Below are 18,817 nucleotides of genomic sequence, written 5' to 3' on the forward strand. Positions count from 1 at the left end.
ATGCCCCTATGTGATCTTCATTGCTGCACCCTTGGGGCGCAGTTCTCGGCGTTCTGCTCCCCATCATGCAAAATTCAGAAACAAAACTGCCAAAGTCTAAGTACAGGCTCTCCTCATTGGTCCCCGTACCTACCGTATTTTGGGTTGACAGTTGGCTGCTACCTTCCAGCTTATCATGCCCGATCTGCTTGATGGTCGAGGAAGATATCCACACGTAGGTCTCCCCAAGCGGTCAGCCCCAACCGGTGTACCGATAGTTCTCGGTCTACGTGAACGAACTGCGACGATTACGGAGTATAAGTGTACCTAGATACCGTATAACATTCATGTAATAGGTATCGAAGATACTGGAGATTCCTTACAACATTGATTCCTGGACGGTTAGACTCTTCCGACCATCCATGGTCTCGAATGATGTGAGGGGCTTAGAGTCGCGGACGGATACACGAACAACGGACACCATCCCTTTTTCTTTTCTTTTTTTTTTCATTTCTTTTTTCAACGTGACCCCTCTCATCCCTTTCCTCCCCAAGCCGGTCAAATGGGGGAGCAGTATCCGTATTGCAGCATATCATTTCTCTTGGGCCAAAAAACCGAGTCTCGGTTTCTGGCTGTTCCTTTGTGAGCCCATCCCGTCCTTTGTTGTCGTCAAGGCATTGCGATGGCCTCCCTACGCAGCCTCCTTTGTCCCTTCTTGTGGACTTGGCCGGAACCGTACCTGCTCCTTTGTTGGCGTGGCCGTGGGAATGGCAAGAGAATTCAAAGAGCCTAGGTATCAATAGAACATCATCGTGGTCATAAACAATGCTTTCCACCTCCTCGGACACTCTCACTCTCTTTTATGTTTTGCTCTTCTTCGTCAACTCTTTGATTCGTGAGTAGAGCAGCCATAACGCCAAAGTCGATACTCCTGGAACCCTCAAGCTAGAGCCTGAGAGACCCCAAGATTCAACGCATCACCAGCGTCACACCGAAGTTGCGAGGAAGAACAATGGCTTCAAACACATTTACTCCCGTCAACGGAGCGATTCCCAAGACGCCCTATGCCGCGGAATACGTTTCACGGTACGGTCAGGTGACGGAGATGGACGCCCAGCTTCTCTCCCATCTGAACTGCAGCTACTTCTCGACCACAGGCGTGGCCCCCACACTCCTGGCGTTGAAGAAGCACGCCCAGGCCCTCGCGATTCTCATCCGGCAGATTTCCGTCAGCACCAGCTTCGGCGAGGTCGACGGCAAGAATCACGCTGCTGGCGGCCACGCGGTGCGGCGGTTCAGGGAAAACGAGGCGTTCGACTGGCTCGACGACCTCTCGACACCATACCACACCGACGACGAGTGGCACCACAAGCCCCTGGTCGAGCTGATGAACCAAGTGGCGGCGCAGACGGACGTCGGGGGCGTGGCGCACCACTGCCCCCTGACCCTGAGCCGCCAGGTCGAGCAGTACCCGGGCGGCCAGAAGGTCCGGCCGTACGCCAACCACGCGGCGCTGACCATGCACGCCAACGAGTGCCTCGAGATCCTGGACCACGAGTACAGCGCCACGGGGGGGCTCATGTCGCTGCTGCCCACGGACGCCGAGGCCGACAGGGAGGACATGGAGGCGGCGCGCAACACGCTGCTGGGCCAGTGGCTCCTGTTCAACCAGCACCTGGTGGGCCGCATGCACGAGCTGGAGCTGTCGTACGCGCAGGCGCTGGATGCGCTCAAGGGCGAAGCGGCCATCCCGCTGCAGACGCTGTCCAAGACGGCCGGCTCGGGCGGCGCCGCGGGAAGCGGACGAGGAGACAACGACAACCTCCACCTGGGACGGGAGATCGGGTATCCGCAGGACCGGTGGATTCTCTGCAATTCCGGCGATGACGTGTTCGAGCACATCCACCGCGTGCTGGACCGACAGGAAGCGCTGATCGAGCCCAAGGAGCGGATCTGGAAGCAGCGCGGCGTGATGGGGGAGCGGATGTGGCGCGAGCGGCGCGGCGGGGACGTGTACGACCGCGGGCTGGTGGCGTGGGACGCCAAGACGCGGTTCATCCGGCTCCGGGGCAAGACGCGCAGCCCCATCTTCATCCTGCCGGCGCACGGCGAGCTCCCCGGGACGGCGGAGACGGTGCGGCTGGAGGAGGCGCCCAAGGTGGTGTCGGTGGTGACGCCCACGTGGCCGGCGCGGACGTCGGACTGGGAGCGCAAGTACGTCGACAAGCTGGACAAGGCGACCAAGACGGAGATTGCCAACATGGAGCTCGCCAAGAAGAGGGACACCCTGGAGTCCAAGACGCGGCTGCTCGACGGCGAGCTGCAGAACCTGCGGTTCGCCAGGCAGATATACGAGGAATATTACGGGGCCGCAGCGACGGAAGACGGGGCCAGGGTCCTGGAGGCCCGCGCTGCCGACCTGGCGATCCGGTATAAGAAGATGCAAGATACGATGGAGAACCTTCGCAAGAAGCTGCCTGCCAAGTATCACAAGCACCTGGGTTCCATGGAGAAGGCGGCCGACGGTGGCGACCCTGCTGCCGAGACCGGCACCACCGCGCAGCCCACGGGTACCTCGACGTAGCCATCGGCTTAAGCATCTTGGGCTGTCCGTCTCCGTTAAGAAGAGGGTTGGCGCTATTGGGATTTAGGAATGTATGCACGCGTTGGTGTATTTGAGGCCTCATGCGGGATAGAATGAATTTATTGTGCTTCGTATGAGACATGTTAATTTACCGGAATACGTTCTTGTGGATTTCTGAAAAATGGAACTTCGGCCGTTTTTTCTTTTTCTTTTTCTTTTTTTCTTCGATTCGTTTCTCAGGCTCGTCTTGAAGAAGTACCTTACCCCCCTCCCCTCTGGCACAACGAAAGGTCATGATGACATTTCGCAACATGATGAGGAGGCATCGTTCTGCTTGTTTGCCCTTTCATCCCAATGTACAAAGTACGGAGTACTCCGTACTGTCCAGCTCACAAGTTGTCCCCGGAGCCCCTTGGTGACCAGAAAATAAGCTGGACGAGCCACCTTCCTTTATTTGGTGCCCATTTGTTTGCTGTTGATTACTCCGTACTAGGTACTTCATACGGAGTACAACGTACGTCCTGGGAGGAGAGTCGGTGAAAACCACCTGAAGGAAAGAAATCTGAAGGAAGTGTTAGGGTGGTTACGTAACCACCCCTAGGGTGGCTACTTATTTTACTCCTCCCTGTATCTGGTAGTCTATTAGTTTTTCCTGAAATCAACAACTTCTAGCCGACCGACCGTATCGCTCTTTTCAGAAGGAAGGACTAACTGACCGGAGGTGGGGCACGATAAGGGCCCCTGACAAGGGCTATGACCACATGCAGCGGGGTTATAGCCATTCATAATGCTCCGATAATGCTATAGTGGGTCGTTGCTCTAACAACAGAAGGAACGGTGCTGCATCAAAACAAACGCTCCTGCTCTATCTTCCACTCAGTGGCACCGTCCTAGAAGGCACGATGGGAGGTCAAGAGGTCAAAGATGCAGGTGGGCTTGGATAGACTCGGATGGACTCGGATAGGACTCGACGGGCTTTAGTCCTACCTTCCTGCCTGCAACCATTGGCTCATCTACAAACTTGGTGGTCTCTTGATTTGGTCGAACCCTGCCTGATTCTGCTCCGTAGACACGTTCTCGACTCGTCGACTCCGTGCATTTGCATTTGCCTTGATCCCCACTTCATCTGTATGTATGTCTTGCCCTGTTGTGTTGTGCACTTCCAAATATCTTCCACTGGTCCCTTTTTGCAGTGTCCTTTCCACTCCGTATCATACAGCCACGTTTTTCTTTTTTCTTTTCTTGTCCTGATCAGGCCGCTTCTTGGGTCTTTCGCCTCCGCTGTCTTACCTTATGATTGTCTTATCCATTCTTGAATCTCTCTAACGGAACCGACACAAGCGGCTTGCGAAGGCAGCCCCGTCATGAAGGCTTGCTGAGTCTGCGCTTTCTACATCACCAGTTACGACCTACTCGTGGTGCTGCCACCATCTTCGTTCCTTCCTCTAAGCGCCAGACCACAAGGCTTAGGGCGGTAGAAAGATCATCCAAGCAACTACAACCACAGCGATAGCGACACAAAAGCGACGCCGACGACGACGACGACGACAACCGACTGGCGAACAAGAACCGCCGACACCGCCGCCACGACGCATCCGCAACAGGCAAACACTAAGAGCCATGTGTTGACAAATCGCCGGGCACTGCTCTTACGATCGAGGTAACCGAAGAAAGACCATCACTCGGCAGTACGCAGCATGTCGTTACCGGCGGTGTCGCCGTCACCCGCGGCGCCCAGCGGCACAGCGTCTCGACCGGCCAGGCTTTTGCCGCGACTAGCTCTGTTTCTGCTCGCCATCTCCGCTCCACCCTTGGCTGCGCAGAAGTTTCCGTACATCCCCACCACTATTCTCCTTCCCGAGCTTTTAGCCATTGCTCCCGAAAGCAGCAATTTCAGCGGGGTCGATTCCGACTTGGTCTATATCTTTACCCCCAGCGACAGGAGCGTCGGCGATAAGCCCGCGGTCGAGCTTCTTTCCCTCAACATCTCTACCGCCGTCGACAGCGACACAAGCCTCGAACTCGTCTCCTCCAGCCTGCCCTTTGTCGATGAATTATCCAACACGACCACTTTCCTGCCGAGCCTGACCGACAACGGCACCCTCGTCGTCCAAGCGGGAGACTGCCAGTCCCCGACCGACTACAACGTGTGGACATACACGCCTACCGGCCTGGGTCTGTCGTCGACAGAGGGCGTCTGGGCGAAGCGCCGGGTCGACATAACTGAAGATCAGGATGGTTCCATCCAGCCGGTGCCGCATTTCCTGGGCGCCGGCATAAGCTTCTCCTCGGATTGGAGCCCCAGAATGTCCGAACCTGTTTTGTACTCGTATGGCGGCATGTGTTCATCGCCAACCGCAGACCCGTCAACTTGGCAATCCAACGGGACCTATTCGAACCGGATGGTCCGCTTTACCCGGACCCAGGACGGATCTCGCGGGGGTTATGAGGTGTCCTTCCTCGCAGCTAGGGGCCCCGCCTTTCCGGCTGCCGGCTTCACCTTTACGGCTCTCACGCCCTCCATTGCCAATAGGTCGGATACGCTGGTGCAAAATAAACGTTACGTCATGCTTGGCGGCCACACAGAGCACGCTTTTATCAATATGAGCACGGCTGCCATCTGGAGCCTACCCGAGGAGTCGTGGTCATTCCTGGACATCAATGAACCCATCCAGAACGACAATGCCGACGACGATCTTGGCCTCGAACTGGCCGTCAAGAATCTCGCTGACCGGGACGTGTGGCACAGCGTGGACAGCCGGTCTGGCCACACCGCTATACTAAACGAAGAGGGAGATGCGCTGATTATACTTGGAGGCTGGGTTGGCAGCGTCTCGCAGGCGGCTTACCCCCAACTCGCCATGCTCAGGATCGGCGACTCATACGGGGAGTGGACGTGGGAGATTCCTGGTAGCCAGCCGGACGGTCCTGCCCTTTACGGCCACGGTGCCGCACTGCTCCCCGGTAACGTCATGATGGTCTACGGTGGATATGAGATGACGAATTCTGATGAGAGACTCGAGAGACGGAGTAGCCGCGGATCACCTCGGTTTCTGAATCTAACGTCCATGTCCTGGGGCGCCAGCTACGAAAACCCTGCATATACTGGACGGGACCACGGCAGCCCGGACTCGAGCAGCGGCGGCGCAAACGACAACGACCGCATCCGGACCATTGGCCTCGGCGTGGGTATTGGTATTGGGTCTCTCGCCATCATCGGAGCCATCTTGGTCTGGTTCTGCTATAGGAGGCGACTGAAGAGAAAAAACCGCGAGGACACGGTCCGGGGCCTAGCTCAGGACGCAAGCCGATTCCTGCACGACGATGATGAGATGATGGAAAGGGATGACCATTGGTCTCAACAGTCCTGGTATGTCGGCGGCCGCGGGCCGTATGACCTGGTAGGGGGCAGATCCCTCGGGTACGAGACGCTCCGAAGCAGCCGCAGCTCGCTGGGCGGTTACGGAAGACAACCCGCCCCTGCGTTGTTTGCTCCGCGCAAGCCAGTCCCCCGGGCGGCACGAGGTGCCTATCAGCCCGCCTTATCCCACCCAGGCAGTTTAACGAGCCCGGGTCACATTCACCCGATTTACGAGGCCGATGAAGAGGATCCGGACGACCCTGCTGAGCAGGCTAAGAATGCTGTGAATGCTCGCGTCCCCCACGCTACGCCCGGCACGCCTACCTCGCCTACTTATTCCGATCCGTTCGCCACGCCTACAGCAGGCTTGACGTCTGCCCCGGCCACGTACTTCCCGCCCACCCGCGCCAGCGCCACGCCCAGTCCCGAGAGAGACCTGCAGCGCCACCGGATCGACCCTGAAGTCCAAGACTGGAAATCCGATATAGACGCGGCCGAGGCCCTCCTCGCGCAAATACCGCCCCGCTCCCGCACTGGTGGTATCAACCTCCGCGACTCGCCGACACGGCGGCCTTCCATGCGTTCCGCCGCGTCTACGCCTTTACCGTCTGGGGTAGACGATATCGAGCGCTCAGCTAGTGGGCTCTCGGACTCAAACCGCAGTGCTCTAAGTAGCTTGGTCTCGCGCTCGCTCCTGGCAGGGGCCAACGCCGCCGCTGCCGCCGCTGCTACAACAGGAGCAAACACCAACAACGACGACCGTGTCGGGACCTCCGGCTCCAATTCGAGTGGCAGCACCAACACCTTCACAACTGCTACAACTGGCTTCGGAGCCCTCCAGGCTGAGGGTCCATCGCTTCTGCAAGGGACGGAGGAGCGGGAGGGTCATCAACAACACCGTCGCGGAGACAGTTACCCGGGCGGAGACGATGAGGACGATATCCTCGTTCCCGGAAGCCCCAGCAAGAGCAAACCTCGCCGTCAGCAGGGGTGGCTTGGCAGCATACGACGTGTGTTCAGTGCCGGAGGCGGTGCAGGGCGGCCAGGTCGAGGAGACAAGAGCGCCGCGGGTGAAGAAGGGAGCGGCAGCAGCGGGAGCAGCGTCGGCCCCTCACGCCGGTCACTAGATGGGCAGGACGAAATCTCAACCACCTATGAGCCCCGCGTTCTCGGGCTGTCCAATATCGGAGGCGGCGAGTTGCTGCGACGGAAACAGGGCAGGCGAGGCTGGGGAGTCGACGGTGCGGGGGAGCATGCGAGCGAGAAGACGGCAAGAGGTGAGGCCTCACGGGGACCGGCATATGATGGCGAAGGCGGAGGGCTAGAAGACGACTGGGACATTGAGAAGGAGATTGAGAAGAGGCTGGTGCAGGTGGTGTTCACTGTTCCGCGAGAAAGACTGCGCGTCGTTAACGGCGACGAGACGGACCTCGACCGGCAGGAAGGGGAGGCGGAAATGGTGGACCCGGAAAAGAGGGTCATGCTGTCCGAGGAATCGTCCTCAAAGCCGGAGCCATTGCGCATCCGTAAGCAAATGCCGAGTCTCGAGAAGATCAATACCAACGTGGGACCTGCGGCTCCCCTCGTCTTGGGAAATGCCAAGGGCTCCGGAAGGGCAGACGACCCCTGGTCCCCGGCGCCAGAGCGGACCAGGCCGACGCTGTTGCAGGTGCCCTCGCCAGAAGAGGGCGCGGCACGACGAGGCTCCGGCGGGAGCGGCGATGCCGGTCTAGGAGACACCAGTCCCGGGGGAGAGTCGTTCGGGGACGGTGGGTCGTCGGTAACCGGAGACGGGCGACACTCGGCTACGATTCACACGGCGGAGGCTGTGCGGTTTGCGAGGCCGCGGACCAAGGTGCTGGAGATGGTGGAGAGTTTCGAGACGAAGGGTAGGGAGGGGAGTAGGGAGAGCAGTCCCTCCAAGTCGATACGGAGCGGGAAGGGCAGGTAGCCGGCGAGAAAAGCGAGAGTCTTTTTTTTTTGGGACATCCCCAAAGGTTGTCAGGGATGATGGGATTTCAGGAACGTCATGGGAGGATATTATCTGAAGGGGGCGTTTTTTGTCATTACCGGCTTCTGGATGGCAATGTTTTGTGTATATTCTCAGGTGTTTATCCATGGATTGATATCACTACCTGAAGCAGGTATGAGTTGGTTCATGTAAGTTAGGGAAAGGGATGCAAATATGAGAGCGATTGATATGGGGATGAGAATGCGAATGATTGAGCATTGAGCATCTGATGAGAATTGCTCAATGCCATGTGTGCTTTGATATGACAATGTGGCCCATGTCACTGTTTCCTTCTCCCGTCCCGACAATGTCGAGGGATGAAGATGTTGAACAGATTATAACCAGCAAAAATCACATACGTACAATACGTTGGGATTTTCCTTTTGGCGTTGTGGTGAATTTCTGCTGCTGATAGAAGATGGGTGGTTGATATGGGGGGGGGGAGGGGAAAGAAGACAAAGAAGGGAAAAAAGGACAAAAAAACATACAACACCGGGTATTCGCTGGTCGTCACCGACCCAACTACTAATCCGGCCCTCACTGGCTTATCTAGGGGAGAGCGGACGGGATCCCGAGTTTTCCAGTGGGTATGGTCGTATGTGATAGTACTACAAAACAGATGCTCTTATAAAGCCTTGAAACATAGCAAAAGCGACGGCAATGAAAAGAAGTCGTCTTATGTTCCCAGGGGACGGTTTCTATTTTACGACTTGATCTCGACGAGGTGTAATTCTGGCTTGAAGCGGAAGTGGTGGAAGAAGTCTAAGTATAGACTATCGATTTTTGCTAGGGACGCCTCCCATTGAGTAGGGGTATCCCGCCTGCCTCCTCATACTGACTAGATGGTTACTTTATCAACGTGTCCTTCGCGAGGACTGGAAATTGGTGTCTACTATACGAAAAGTGACTGTCCACGAGAGGTCCTGGAGGGAGAAGATCGTCCTTCTCGCGGCGTCATGCGTCAGTTGCATCTCTTTTGTCTTTGTCATAGTTTTGGCGGAACTCTACCTTGTTGGACCCTGACATATGGCATCTCCACGAAGCAATCCATTAATGATCAGGAGATATCCAAAGACTGGGGCTGACGCACCCATGTTCTGTATTCTACATCCTTTCTTTGGAGGCTCACAGCCAGGGGCCGAATATTAGATGGCCAAGGATCCAGTATCAACAATAATAAAACTCTTCTGGGTCCCTTTATATTTCGTTGGCTCGAGGGCGAATATGGTACCTTCGTTTCTGGACTGGGACGGTCGTTTCACTACGTTTAAGTCTCGCGGGATAGGGATCAATGTCCCGGACCCCCCCCCCCCCCCTTTTTTTTGTCAAGGTCATCTTAAATCGAGGACTCCCCCGAAATTAAAGACGTCGATCCGATCTCTCGAGGCTCTGCGGATCGATCGGGAAATAGAAACCAGCAGATGAACACACCCTTAAATAATACGAAACGAGTCGCAGTGTCGATCGTCCTCGGCGGAGCGGGAAAAGGGGAAACCCCCGAGCCGCGTTGGGATAAATCTTGGCAAATCTATACGATGCATGACGGCAATGACTGTTCTCCGTCGTCTAGTCGAATAATAGTTTTCTACCTACCTATTCCGCAAGCGGAGTATTCGTATTTTTTTCTTTCCCTAGTTCGTTGCGTTCTTTGTCAATCCATTTTCGGATCGACAAAAAGCCCCTCCACCCCTCCCCCCCAGTCTCACAACCCCCGCTTCGACCACGCCCCGTCCGCCAAGACCGCATTCCGTTCGAGAACAGCACCGACGAGGTCTTGTCCAGGGAAGTCCATAATGACGATGCCGGTCCTGCCACGGTGAGACGGCGCCTGCTCCACCAACCAGCGTCCGGTGCGGCCGTTCATGCCGACGACGGATCCGTCGCGCGAGCCGGCCGCGGCCTCGATGGGCAGGACGCCGACCGAGGCGCTGAGGTGGGAGAGGTACAGCGCGTCGTCGGCCTTGCCGGCGGGGGTGGAGCCGTTGGCGGCGCGGACGAGGGCGGCCTCGACGGCGTCCCATTTCAGGTCGAGGTGTTGGAGGCTGGGGATGATCCAGAGGTCTTCGAGGACCATGGCGTCCGAGTCCCATACGAGGCCGTAGCGTCCTGACCCAGGCCTGGGCTCGGGTCCTGACGTCGAATTGCGGGGTTTGCCTTGCTCCACCGAAGAGGACGACGACGAGGTGGCGGTGGGGAAATTCTGCAAGAGCAGAATCTTGCCGCGGAGCGCCCCCAGCGTGGGCAGCGGGAAGAAGCTCTCGGGCATGTAGAAATGGTCCTGCGCGCCGCTGGCGGTGGCGGTGGCGTTGTGGAGGTAGTATGCAAAGGCCTCCTCGAAGGTGCGGTCGTTCTGGCCGTAGGGCCTGCCCTCTTCCTTGAGGCGCATGACGATGGTTTCGCTGGGGTGTTCGTCCAGGAAGCCGAAGACGGCCAGCAGCACGTCGGCGAGGGTGTACCCGGTGTACCTGTCGGCGTGGTAGATGAGGATCGAGTTGTTGGTGAGCCGGCCGCGGACGTCGAGGTAGCGCATGCCGGCCCGGAGCTGGGCGGCCAGGTTGTGGTTCTGGCATTGGTACGTCTCGTCCCAGATGTCGAAGGTCAGTGTGTCGTGGGTGCCGGGGATGGAGAGGCTGGTGAGGTTCGTCTCGTCTGGGAGGGATTGCATCCAGGAGGAGTGGTCGACGTCGACGCGGTCGATGTCGAACGAGTATTCGGAGTGGTAGCCCCTGTAACAGTGGCTCTTGCCGGGGAAGAGGCATGGGTCTAAGGAGAGGAGGGAGGAGAAGAGCACGAAGATGAGGACGACTGTTGTGAAGAGGGAGAAGACGGGGAAGTAGTAGGACCGCTTTGAAATGCCCGTTCGCACCGCCATGCCGGTCTAGGGAGAAAAGAAACAATAAGATAAGAAGGTCTAGAATCAAACTGGATCATCAACAGTTCATCTACATCGCACCATATCGCAAAGATAAACGATGGACATGAGGATGACAACGTGAGGTGGGACGAGATGAGAGAGTTGTCGTTGCTGAACGTTCCGAGATTGAGAGATCTTCCATCAACGCCTCGCTCAGCTCCTCTGGCAAGATTTGTCTTCGGGGAAAGTCCCCTTAAGACAAGATACCTACGAATCTAGTACGATCGTAGTTGCCAAGAAGTAGGAGCGAGGTGCACGAGGCTGGAGGATGGTGTTGCTTGAGGAATACGCAGTTGTGATCCTCTCTGGCCTCGGGTGAGGTAGCTTATTGCTTATTCGTACCTAGGTAGGTACGTACCTTAGTTTACCTCAGCCTCGACGATCAGCTATACGTACCTGACTACAGTGGCCTGACACAAAGACCGAAGCACTTTAGGTAGTCATATCGTGGCGACCGCTTCGGTTATTTAGGCGCTACCACTGTAACCACTGTAGTACCCACAACCGTTGGGTAAACAAGCTCCCTCCCACTTGCAATGGAGGTAATCTGTACACGTGTAGTGTTATTCAGAAACCAATATCCTGAGCGGCACCGTTATAAGGAGATGTAGCCGGAGGGAAACAAAGATGGAATACAAAGGGGTTATTGAGTTGAGAGAGTCTATAGACCACGAGCTTAGCAGGTTGCCCTACGGGCAACGCCGCTAAGCTCGCCCCCCCCCGGACTATGATAACTATCGCCGGTACGTCGGGTATAAATACGGCTACCGCTATACCCGCTACGCCTACGCCCGCCACGCCTACGCCCGCCACGTCCGCGCTTATTGCCCCGCTTATCGCCCCGCCCGTAATAACCTTTAGTAATATCGAAGTGCTAGCTATAATACTCCTTACCGGTATAACGATAGCATAGATGAAGTAGTTAATCTAGTGCTATAAGAATATAATCGCTGCCCTAAAGAATAGTATCCCGGCGGATAATTAAGATAGCTTTTTTTACTTTATTATTTTGTAAAGGGTTTACGGTTATTTTGTTTTTATATTTACGGTGCGGCGGGAATAGGTAGTTTACTTCGTTACTTTATCTACCCTTAGTATAGACTATATAATAAAGAATCCTAAACGTGTTTCTGATTAGCTAGTTACTATTATAGACTACTACGTCCGTAAAAGTAACCGCTAAGAAGAATCTATTAAGACCTTTAGGTATATAATATTAAATATATACCGGCTAATCTACGGCTAAGCCTACCTAGCGCCCTAACCGTTATCGGCCTATAATAAAATAAATAGACTCCTAATATCTATAACCCTTAATATCGTAACGTAAAACTGACTATAAGTAAAGGCGTGCTACTGGAAATCCACGCTAACCGTACTAAACGACTAGCCCTACGACTTATTAATCGTTATCGCGAAATAAAGCCGTAGCGGGAATTAATAGCGGCGGATAATATATAGGTAGTCTTCCTTATTAGAATCTAAGTAGATATAGGGGATAAATATAACCTCGGTAGCGTATAATCCTAATAGGGCTTTTACCTCTAGCATATTCCGCGCTATCCGTAAAATAACTATATATATACTATTATATAAACCCTACCACGGGCTTAGGTTCCGTATAAGTATAACGGGGGCGCCGACCTTTAACTTAATACGTGCTAGCGGGATAGAAGCGAATTATAACTATATTAAAAACTCCGGGGCTAGATCTAGCGTAGGGCCGTTAATATCCTTTACCCGATTAGCGACCGAATTCTCGGCCCGGTAAACACGCGACTAGCTAGGTAAGCGCCCGAGTATCTAGTTATTAATCTCCGTGATAGTAGTATTATAAGTTATTAGAATAACACGGTTAATAAAGACTATATAGTCCGATAACGTTTAATCTAGTAAATTCATCGGGTAAAGGCGCCCGTAAAAATAGACGATATCGTAAAGAGTCGTGATAGTAAGGAAAAGGTTAATAGACCCGTAAAGAGTAGTATTATAGGAGAGATCCCGTAACTATTAAATAAACGCCCGATTATTAGAATCGATAGAGGTAACCCATATATTCTCTATTAGACTAAGGATACAGAGTTACGGCTAGATAGAGGACCGCTAGAAGCAGGTATATATAATCTACGCCCGATTACTATTCCGAATAATAAGTAGAATCTAGGCAAAATCGCCTCCGAAAATAACAGGAATACCGCTAACTAGATTATCGTAGCTTAGTATATCCTGTAATATATAATTAACGGCCTTAAAACAGAACTTATACTATATAAGGACCTTATCCTAAATAATAAGAGTAGTCTCCCGTCATAGTGTTATAAGGTCCGAATTCTTTAGCACGCTATATATAGAGGAGTTATTAACCTATAAAGGGATCTTAAACCGCGAATAAGCCATATAGCTACCCTCAAAAAGAACCGCCGCGATACTAAAGGAGGCTACGTAAAGGATAATCTGCCCACACAACCGGAAATAGGCGTAAAGACCACGATATATAAAGGTCTTACCCGTGCTGTTAGGTCCCTATAAGAAGAAATAACCGCGGCGAGACTATTACGGGCTATGGCCCGCGGAATAGTCCTCGACAGTGGCCGGGACCAGGGAGCACGGACCTCCTAGTAAGGCCCGTACGATCTAACCTATACTTAGCTGCCTACACACCGTGTAGACTTTTCCTTTCCTCCTTTTCTCCCTTAGTTCGAATAAACTATATTTTCGGCCTTACTACGTAAATAACTTTTAATAAGCCGCTATATATTCGAACTTATAAGACTATAAGCTTCGACGCTTATATAGAAAGAGGTCCTAGTCACTTTGCCCCGAGCCTACTAAGGGGCTAAGGGCAGGTTATAGGGACCTTATATAACGAGATCGACGAACGCCTATCATAACGTGTATAGGAAGTAGTAAGGATATATATTGCCCCTATTCACGATATACTCGCTAGTATATAAGCTGCCCTTAAAAGATCTTAAATTAACCTATACCTTGTACCCACCACGTACCCGACGCCTACCCCGGTTATCACGCCCCTGCTCTTACCTAGGCCCCTAGAAGCAGAGACTACTATAACTATCCCACTACTACTACCTACACTCTTATACCGCGTATAGTAGGTTACTATTCCCGCGAAATTTAGTAGAAAATGCACGGAATACACCGCGTAGTCCTAAGCTATACGATTAAAGCTTAAACTCGATAGCCCGCTATTTTATAGTAATAAAAAAGCGTAGTATTTAATTAACGCGTATTTAGATACCTAGCCTTAGCAGGTAGTTAGCACCTTCTTCGGTAATAGAGATATAAACGGCGATTTTAACCCGGAAGACTTTATAGCTTACCTTAACTATATATATAAGGATCGTAACGAATAAGGTCGTGCTATTAACGCCCTTCGATTAATAAAGTAGAAACCCGACTAGCTATTTACACGCTTCTTACTAATATTCGAGAGGAACCTAGTATAGGCAGGAGGCTATAACTAGGTAGACTATATTAAGATATCGTTCCTTAATAGCGCCCTAAATAATAGGCTACGTAATAGCTTAGTAGTAGCCGACCTCCCTAATACCTATACCGAGTAGGTTAATAAAGTATAAAAGATCGCGTAGAGATAAAAGAGTGCTAGTAAGTCGCACTAACTAATTCCCGCCCCCCGTAAACGGGCTAAGGATACCGATAGCGATATTACTATAGGTAGAGTTAATAAGGTCGGCGAGTCTAAGAGGTCCTAGCAGAAACCTAACCGCTACGCGAATATTATATATTAGAGCTACTAGAAGAAGGGCTATATCTAGCGGTACTATAAAAGTAAGAAGGATACGGTGGCCTAAATATCTCCTTAAAAGGAGGAATCCGAAGATATTCCCGAGGATATCGAAGACTCGGAAAAAGAGTAGCTCTAGTACGAAATCGGTTACCGGAGCCGTTAGCGCGAGAGTAATACGAGTAGGAGGAGTTTAAGCCGCTACTACGGAGCGAGTTAGTATTAATCTAAGTAAGAGTTAATAATAGTAGGTTAATAAACGCTCTTATAGATACGGGTTATAACTACTATACTACTATAAATAAGAAGTTTACTTAAAAGATACGCCTATTATTAGTCGATAAGAAAAAACAACTACTAAAAGGCTTCTCGGATAAGACTAAACCGGCTAGTAGCGCTAGTACTATAGTCTTTATACTAGATTTATAAGGGTATACTAAGCGCGTTTTCGCGTATATAATACTAGGTCTAGACTAGAATCTTTTTCTTAGGCTTTCATAAATAAAACGTAATGATATAGTCTTCCATGCTAAGGAATAAAGGCTCCGCCACGAAGTAGCCGATATCGATATCCGACTTTAAAATAATGAAAAGCCGAAAGTAGTATAAGAGATCTGTATTATAGTATTAGTAATAGGGTCCGTGTTTATAAGACTATACCGACGATTATAATACCGGAAAGAAAAAAGATTAGAAGAAGGCCTACGGGCTATATCGTTAAAGGATATCGAAAAGGCTCTAAGTATAAAAGAACTGGTAGACCCGCGGGAATATATCCCTAAGAGTATAATATAAGAGTTCGGCGACTTATTTATACCTTTATACTCTATACGCCTACCCTCGTACTAACCTAGCGCTAACTACGAGGTCCACTTATAGAAGGATAGTAGTAGTAACGAATAAGCCTTACCGTGGGGCCTACTCTATAATATATTACGTGAAAAGCTCCTCGTATTACGGAAAATAATAACGGACCTAATAGATAAGGGGTTTATTCGTGCGAGTAGCTTAGCTACCGCTATACCTATACTATTTATAAGAAAGCTAGGAGGCGGCCTCTGATTTTACTATAATTATCGCGCCCTAAATATAATTATCTAGTAAGATCGCTACCTACTCCCCCTAATTATAGGGATACTATATAACCTAGCTAAGGCGAAGTAGTTCACTAAGTTAAATATCGTTACCGCCTTCTATAAGATACGGATAGCGCCCGAGTATAAGTATAAAACCGTATTCCGTACGCGGTTTAGGCTACTCGAGTAGCTAGTATACCCCTTCAGGTTAACCGGTGCGCCCGCGATATTCTAGCGATATATTAACTTATCTTTACGGGAGTTCCTTAACGATCTTGTCTCTATATATATAAATAACGTCCTAATCTATTTAGACGGATCTTATAAGGACTATAAGGAGAAGGTACGGTGAGTACTCCGCGGTCTTATAAACGCTAGGCTAAACCTTAATCCGAAGAAGTGTGAGTTTAGCGTTAAGACGGTTAAATACCTAGGGTTTGTTATCACAGCGGAAAAAGGGGTATCTTACGACCCTAAGAAACTTAAGGCTATCGCAGAATAGGAGGCCCTAGTTACCGCGACTAGGGTACGAAGTTTCCTAGGGTTCGCTAACTTCTATAGGATATTTATCCGCGACTTCGTAACTATCGTAGCGCCACTTATAGCCCTAATAAAGAAGAACGCCCCGTTCTACTAGGGCCCCCTTTAAGAAGCAGTCTTTAAAGAGCTAAAATAGAGGTTCCAGGAAAAGCCGTACTTATAATAATAGTAACCCGGAAGGAAGACCTAGCTAGAAATGGATTACTTAGGGTTTATGCTAGAAGGCGTATTCTTATAAAAAACAAATAAGGATATAGGTACGTTATTACGTACTACTTATAATAACTTAACCCCACTAAATATAATCACCCGATTCACGATATGGAGATATTAGCGATTATAGACTATTTATAAGTCTAGAAGGCTAAGCTTATAGATAGCGGTTAGTTTTAGATTTACTCTGATTATAAGGCACTAAAGTATTTTATAACTAAAAAGGCCCTAACCGAACGCTAGAGTCGCTAGGTATCGGAGCTCGCCTAGTACGACTTTATATTAGAGTACCGGCAAGGGGCCAATAATATTATAGTCGATACGCTCTTATATCGGGAGCAGAATATACCTAAGGACTCTTCCAATATCCGAGAGCAGGGGAGGTATATCTAGATAATCCCCGATATAGCTATTTCTCCCCGGGTATACCTAGTAAGGGTAGCACTACCGGAGCTAGCTATAATCTTCGAGTTAAACCCCGACCTTTAGCGATTATAGGATAAAGCTATAGCTACCGATAAGCGTTATTAAGGTGCCCTCGCCGTGGTAATAACGGGAGAGAGGAGTTTTTCCCCTAAGCTAGAGCTTAAAATATAGATCGCGGAGTATAGAATCAACTAAGGACGGCTAATATTTTAAGACCGCCTATATGTGCTAGGAGACGGCGAAGACGGTGTAAGTTACCCGCTACAAGGCCGTCTTATATAAGCGATCCACGACTTAGTGGTCGGCAGACACCTAAGCAGGGATAACACTATTACCCTAGTCGCCTGTTAGTTCTTCTAGCCCGGTATAAAATAAGACGATAGAAGATTCGTGCAGAATTATAATATATACTGAGCTAGCTATATATAAAGGGGTACGAAGAGAGGATTACTACGCCTACTCCATATACTAGAGCGAATCTTTTACAATATCGTGATAGACTTTATAACGGACCTATTACCTACCTATAAGAGTAAGTATAGATACTTATAGGTAATTACCGACCGACTCTCGAAATCGGTAATGCTTAAAGCGATAAATACTATAAATACCGAAGCCTATACTAAACGGTTCTTATTATACTATTATAGGTTCTATAGGATACCGAAGTCTATTATTAACGATAAAGGGTCGAACTAGACTAGCCGCTTTTAGCGATACTTCTATAAACTCGCGGGTATTAAATAGCGACTTAGCACCGTATACTACTCTTAGACGGACGGAGGTCCTAAATATATTAACTAAGAGGTCTAAGCCTACTTACGGGCGTATACCTATTACACCTAAGATAATTAGAATATACTACTACTACTAATAGTATAACTAGCCTTAAATAACTAGGTAAGCTTAACGATCTAAATAAGCCTATTCTTCCTATAATACGGGTACTATATAGATCCTCTTTAAGTTAATAAGACTACGCTGACCGATAAGCGCGAGGCTTCCGCGCAGGACCTACTAAGTTGCCTTTAGGAAGCTACCTAGTTCGCCTAATCCGCGATAGCTATTATATAACTATACTAGGAGGAGTCGATAAACTATTAGCGTTATCCTGCTAAGAGGTTTAAAAAGGACGACCTTATATAGTTAGATATCGGTAACTACTCCTTGCCACGGTCGTTAAAGAAACTTACCTAGCTTTACTATAAGTATAAAGTTATAAAGATTATTAACTTATACGTTATAAAGCTAGACGTTTCCTTATAGATCTATAACCACTTTTACGTGGATCTTTTATGGTAAGCCGACTATAACCCTTTATTAGGGTAAGCGATAATAGACCACTAGCCGCTACCTATCTGTGAAGGGCTAAATAAAGAGAAGCAATAAGTGGTAAAGGAAGTCCTTTACGCCCGTACCCGGAGGCGAGGTCACGGTATGGTCCGCGAGGTATTAGTATAATAGGAGGGCTATATAGAACTAATATAAGAACTGCTTAAGAGTATACGGGAGATATAAGCGCTTAACGAATTCAAGAAGAAGTATAGCCCGGTATAGTTAAATAACAGACCGTTATAATAGTATATAAAAAAGATACGGGCTCGAAAGAAGGCTAACGCTATAGCGAGGAGGATAAGGACCGAAAATAAGATCGTATTAGGATTATACCCCCGCTCTACTTAATTTATAACTAGCGAAGAATTAAGTAAAAAAGAATAGTAAAGACGTAAAACCCTAAAAACGACTAAAATAACCTTAGCAGCCGAAAAGACCTATTACTCTATAACCTCCCCCTTCTCTAGCTCCTCCTCTTATAAGGCTATACCACCCTTAGCGGCACCCATCTATAACTCCTTTACCGGCTTAAAGTAAGCCGTTAAGGTAGCCACGCCCTCCTCGCTATTAACGATAAAAGGAGTAACGACCTCCTAGGGAGGAGCTAAAGCA

The 18,817-nt window shown here is 50.3% G+C and overlaps 3 protein-coding genes across 3 annotated transcripts; 2 read left to right on the forward strand and 1 right to left on the reverse strand.

Moving 5' to 3' along the window:
- Positions 1–401: 401 nt before the first annotated feature.
- On the forward strand, positions 402–4,178 carry SODALDRAFT_356751 (hypothetical protein; the record flags this gene model as incomplete). Its single annotated transcript, XM_028613938.1, has 9 exons — positions 402–416; positions 534–740; positions 929–2,559; positions 2,804–2,890; positions 3,444–3,493; positions 3,633–3,695; positions 3,819–3,846; positions 3,905–3,998; positions 4,077–4,178. 9 exons carry the CDS (start codon positions 402–404, stop codon positions 4,176–4,178), a joined length of 2,277 nt encoding a protein of 758 aa, XP_028468547.1.
- Positions 4,179–4,290: 112 nt separating this feature from the next.
- SODALDRAFT_245722 (hypothetical protein) lies at positions 4,291–7,827 on the forward strand (the record flags this gene model as incomplete). Its single annotated transcript, XM_028607395.1, has 3 exons — positions 4,291–6,970; positions 7,004–7,666; positions 7,715–7,827. Coding segments are annotated over 3 exons (3,456 nt in total), but the record flags the coding sequence as incomplete, so codon positions are not given.
- Positions 7,828–9,287: 1,460 nt separating this feature from the next.
- Positions 9,288–11,300, reverse strand: SODALDRAFT_330484 (PLC-like phosphodiesterase). Its single transcript, XM_028611206.1, has one exon. It carries the CDS (start codon positions 10,805–10,807, stop codon positions 9,638–9,640), a length of 1,170 nt encoding a protein of 389 aa, XP_028468549.1. The 5' UTR covers positions 10,808–11,300; the 3' UTR covers positions 9,288–9,637.
- Positions 11,301–18,817: the final 7,517 nt, after the last annotated feature.

This window comes from Sodiomyces alkalinus (assembly GCF_003711515.1).
Source record: "Sodiomyces alkalinus F11 unplaced genomic scaffold SODALscaffold_2, whole genome shotgun sequence".
Lineage (NCBI taxonomy): Eukaryota > Fungi > Ascomycota > Sordariomycetes > Glomerellales > Plectosphaerellaceae > Sodiomyces > Sodiomyces alkalinus.